Source organism: Cupressus sempervirens, chromosome 3 (assembly GCF_028749045.1).
Source record: "Cupressus sempervirens isolate cs-2001-9-10 chromosome 3, ASM2874904v1, whole genome shotgun sequence".
In the NCBI taxonomy this organism is placed as follows: Eukaryota; Viridiplantae; Streptophyta; class Pinopsida; order Cupressales; family Cupressaceae; genus Cupressus; species Cupressus sempervirens.
This window is the reverse complement of record NC_143120.1, coordinates 277,521,575-277,526,368: the sequence shown is the minus strand read 5'-3', so window position 1 is coordinate 277,526,368 and position 4,794 is coordinate 277,521,575. Positions and strand designations below refer to the sequence as shown.

At 35.5% G+C, this 4,794-nt stretch overlaps 1 protein-coding gene across 12 annotated transcripts; it reads right to left on the bottom strand.

The window, feature by feature from the left end:
• Nucleotides 1–433: 433 nt before the first annotated feature.
• LOC149566015 (protein AUXIN-REGULATED GENE INVOLVED IN ORGAN SIZE-like) lies at nt 434–2,215 on the bottom strand. 12 transcript variants are annotated; one of them, XM_089819466.1, is made up of 5 exons: nt 1,768–2,215; nt 1,519–1,577; nt 1,291–1,413; nt 1,033–1,111; nt 434–875 (listed from the first exon to the last, which is right to left on the bottom strand). In XM_089819466.1, exons 4-5 carry the CDS (start codon nt 1,035–1,037, stop codon nt 569–571), a joined length of 312 nt encoding a protein of 103 aa, XP_089675592.1. In that variant the 5' UTR covers nt 1,038–1,111; nt 1,291–1,413; nt 1,519–1,577; nt 1,768–2,215; the 3' UTR covers nt 434–568. The 12 variants fall into 12 exon arrangements, with proteins under 12 accessions (XP_089675592.1, XP_089675588.1, XP_089675596.1 ...); XM_089819462.1 differs by having other exon boundaries at nt 1,033–1,142; nt 1,519–1,582; nt 1,768–2,105; XM_089819470.1 differs by having other exon boundaries at nt 1,033–1,104; nt 1,519–1,582; nt 1,768–2,105.
• Nucleotides 2,216–4,794: the final 2,579 nt, after the last annotated feature.

Genomic DNA, 4,794 nt, shown 5'->3' with positions numbered 1-4,794 from the left:
CTTTGAATGCAAGTCTACTATTCTTTACTATCTGGATTTGTCTTCATTGTAAGGTTTATGCAGTTCTCAGTTAAAAATCGCAGGTAATAGAATAGTTTCCTCTCCCTGAAAACAGATCCAGACACGGATTTAAAATCGCAGGCAATAGAACAGTTTCCCGAATTCTATATATAATTTATATTATAATTTTAGGTTTTTGTGCAGGAGAAGGAACGTCTTTTTGTTTATGTCAATTCTTTATCATTTCCGTTAAATGTCTCTTCAATCTCTAAAGCGACATAAATTCTATATTATCCACAAGATCCTTTCGGCTTTCCATACCAGAACACGAGCCTTGATCTGAATCTGTCGAAACCTTTTAAAACTAACTAAAATATTAAATAAATGCCGCAACTCATCAATTTTACTTCACACAGGGCAACCAGAACGGTCATTCAGGAAACAAAGAATCAAATCTACAATCACTCGATCTAATATTTTACAAAAAGGAATGCACCTTACAATAAAAATGCAGAGCACAATCTTCATTAAAGAGTCGCTGCATTTCCTTTCACAGAGGCAATGGCTGTCAAACTGAAGTGATAAAATTACGAGGCATGAAAGCCAATAGCATGAGCACAAGTAGTATGGCAATAGGAAGCAGCAAAAGTATGAAAGGGGGCGGCGGCAGGGGAGGCAAAATCAGAGGAAGAAATAATACAGAGGCAGTCAGCCAGAACAGCAGCAATGCAGATTCAACAGTAAAATAGTCAGAAATGTATCTCTGATTCTTTAGCCCTCCCTCCCCTCTTCTGTAGGGCACCTCCACCAACGGACCATTACGAGAACCACTCATTACTCCGCTTATAATGCTGCTGGCATCCACATCCGGAAAGCTAAAACAACCAAGAAACGATAAAAAATTCATCATCGTACTAAAATTTGTGAGTTTTCATAAGTTCAAAGTTAAAAATTCCGCTAACCTAATTTACATCATAGAATTTGTTGCTCTGCTGTCGAGAAAAAATCAAATCACAAAATAATTTAACATACATCATTCTCTCGAGCGATTTCGAGCAATGTCCAGACAAATAGCTTCCAAAACGCGTACCACGCGTAAAAGACCTGCAGACTGATGAAACAGTTGTCATCTCACATCATTCCTGCAAAGTTCAATGAATCTGGCAGATGTTGCTTTTCTTTCGAGTCTATCAGGTACTAATATCTAACCAAATGATTTTCGATCAAAATGATAAAATACAGAAGAGGCTTCAAATATTTAAAGTGCAGTTTGAAGATTAAGACACGAACCAAGGTCGGCAGCGCTCTTGATTATAAAAATATTTGTTTTCTCACGTGAACAACAACCAACAATTTCCTGTTTTCCGCCATTGGACGGCGGAATTTTTTAATCCCTAGGTAAACCTAATAAAGCTATGTTCGATGGAAACACGATCCGTTCAGAATCAAGCCCTTGCTCAGCTTCCAACTCTGCCTTTCATATTTGACGAAATAACGGAGAAGGGAAAAACACCTTACCGTTCAGATCTTCATCTAGCTAACGGAGCTACGGAGCTAGGCTTCGCAGGCAAAAATACCTGATCTTTTCACAGCAGAATTTGAAAGCAAAATTCAGATTTCTCAAACAACACCTGTAAATTTCGCCGAGACTATCTACGAAAATCCGATACTTTTTGCAAATGAAGCTAGGCTTTGCAGGCAGAAATACCTTCTCTTTTTCACAGCACAATTTGGAAGCTAAATTCAGTTTTTTTTTTCAAACAATACCTGTAAAATTCACCAAAACGATCTACAAAAATCCAATGCCACCAGATGACCTCGTAGAAAAAACACAGCAGGCTTTCACCGCAAGAACAGCTACAAATTAAACAAAACAATACGTCCGAAAATGGAGATTCGGATAAAACTTCTTAAGCAAATAAATCTTCAATCTTCTAACAAGTAATCCGGATATAAAGAATTCAAGAGGACCGCGTGTAAGCGCAGAATCGTTTCATTTATTTTGGATGAAAGAAGTTGCAAGTCGGTGGGGTTTAAAGGTGCGTGGTGTACATTTGTAAGGTAGGGAATCGTTTCAGTTTTTCTTGTGTTGCACGTTTTATTGGAATGGGGAAGAATTCAGTGTATGCTTCACTTTCTATAATTTCAAACCGCCACATGCTGTTTTCATAAGCATCTACTGTCGTGCACAAGGATAAGGACGCCACGTGATGCTATGATATCGTTGTACAAATTCATGCTATATACTCTCTTTTTTTTAATTTTTGATGAATAGTCTTTTTTTATTAATAAATAATACACTAAGATTACAATTCACAAAAAAAAGCCAAGAGATATAAGATCACCCTACGAGAGTTTACATAGCATAGCTGAAGCTGAAATCAACAACTATTTATTGAAAAAAAAGGAAAAAAAACAATTCTCAGGGAGCTAAAGCAGTGTCAGCGGAATGAGGTGGTTCATCCTTATCATGAAATTCCCAGTCATCCATGGGATTGGCAAGCGGGCTGGGAAGAGTCCAGTCATTAGTAGCATCATCAGGGACCTGGTCGGCATCCTTTGTATCAAGTGGTGGAGGTGAGATGGCTAATTCCAGGCGAAAGGGTCACTTTCCAAAAACCACATGTTAAGGACCAGGAGGAGGAGTCGGGGACCAGCCTGTGCCACCACAGGGCGAGGAAACCAAGTGGTGTTGCCAACCACCATCGCCACCATTGGGAGAGCGATGGTAGGAAACCTGCAAACATAGTGTGTGTGAGCGGTAGCTCGAAGAACTACGGCCTCGACGGCAGCCTCTGGGCGACGTGGTATCACCCGAGGCATGTGGAGGTACTCTGGCAATAGTACAAGAGGCATTGCCCTAGTGTTTGAGAACCTCTTGAAGGTGGGCCACCTTGCTTGCACATTTTTTTAATCAATGTTGGATATTGATTTTTTTAATCAATGTTCTACTAATGGTCAATGGTGAAGGGCTAAATAATTTTTTTTTGGACATGACTATCCTCCCTACAAATTACACTATTGACTAAATTTCAAAAAAATGAAAACACAATGAAATTTTTTGAAATTTCAAGCATTTGATCTTTATATTCTGTGATGGAAAACAACAAAATTTTTGAGAAAATTTCGAGTAAAAGTTTGGTTTAGGACCACATTACTAATTGAGTTTGAATTCGATGCCAAGAACAACATTCATATGGATAGGTAGTGAAGGACAATCTTCAAGTCTAAAGTTTATGAGGATTGATGTATTTATATTTTAAATTTGGTTAATATTTTTTATTAGTGGTGTAATGGTGAAGGGTATTTGAAGTTCTAAAGTATTAGATTTATAAATTTTTCTATCATATGCAAAGGCATGAGTTTTAGTTAATGGGTCAGAAATAAGAGATCTCATTTCTCATATAAACATTCAATAATAAAATGTTAATAAGGCTTGGGGTCTTATAGAAGGGGGTTTTCTTTAAAAAAGAGCAATTGTCTGTTGAGAATATTTAGGAATGTGTAAAGGTGAGTGGTTCCATGAATCTTATAGTGCATTGTAGCTTAAAATTTTCATCTTCTAAATTTATGGAAGTTAGAGAGAATTAATTTTTTTTTTAAAGTAAAAGCTTTGTTTTCTTTCTAAATTTTATTTTTTGAATAGGAAAAACTAAGGGGTTGTCATCATGTGGCGAACTTTTTTCTAAGATGTGGAACCATTTCTAGCCCAACCTCTTTTTCACCCAATTACAAGGGCTGAAAAATAGGGGCTCCTATTTTGGAAGAAAGGATTCTAAATATCCTTTAACCCCCTTCAAAAAAACATCTATGGGACCTCTCTTCCCTAAAAAATAGAGCCCAAGCCTTCGTCATGGACCCTTCCCTAAGATTTGAACTTTGTTGACAAACATGATACTAAATTTAACTATCACACTATCCCAATATTAAATATAGTATATTAATTAGTATTTTAAACAAAGATTAATAATTATTTTGTATCATATTAAGAAGAGTGGATAAGAATATATTGAAACAATAACTCAAAAATTTTAAATACATTATTTTTAGTTATCATTTATCATCCCCGTTTTTGTTTGAAAAGTTTACTATTTAAATTTGAATAGAAGAAATTATTCAGCAAAGCACTTGTAATTATGAAATATATTTGATAAGAATTTCAATATCAATGTTAACATTATCTTTATGTTATAGTTTATTTTTGGCTTAGGCAAGTTGATGTCAAGGGCAATGCTCTTTCATTCAACTTTCAACTAAAAAAAGGTTCTCTTGTTAGATCAAAGGTGTTGTAGGGTCTCCTTCAATTTTGGTGGGAACATGTATGTTGTATTTTTTTGTATAAGAATTTAATTCATCGTTATATATGGTTAAAAAACATATGTTGGTTTAATGTTGTATTAAATTTAATATTATTTATGGTGCACCTAGAATCCAAGGGTGCATGCATTACGGTCTAAACATTCTTCGAGCCATTTTGCTTGTTGTATGCAACATTTGGAAAGTTTATAATATAAACTAATACTATTTGTGGTTCACCTAAAGAATCCAAAGACGTTTGTATTGCATGAGAATACTTTTGAGGTCATATCATTACTATATGTATCATTTGGATGCATATTTAATGTGAGTTACATATGGGAACATATTCAATCTTGAGATAACTTTGTACCAAGAAATATATATATATATATATATATATGAAGGGCACATGGCTTTGTAAGCTCATGGTGTAAGGTACATGGACCACATGGTGGTTTTGTGTAGGCTAATCTCTATAAAAATAAGTGCACAAGT

Coding starts and splice junctions, on each gene's coding strand:
- LOC149566015 (XM_089819462.1), bottom strand. CDS start 1,130: ATGACAACTGTTTCATCAGTCTGCAGGTCTTTTACGCGTGGTACGCGT. Junction 876..1,032: donor AAATCGCTCGAGAGAATGAT/GTATGTTAAATT, acceptor TGGTTGTTTTAG/CTTTCCGGATGTGGATGCCA.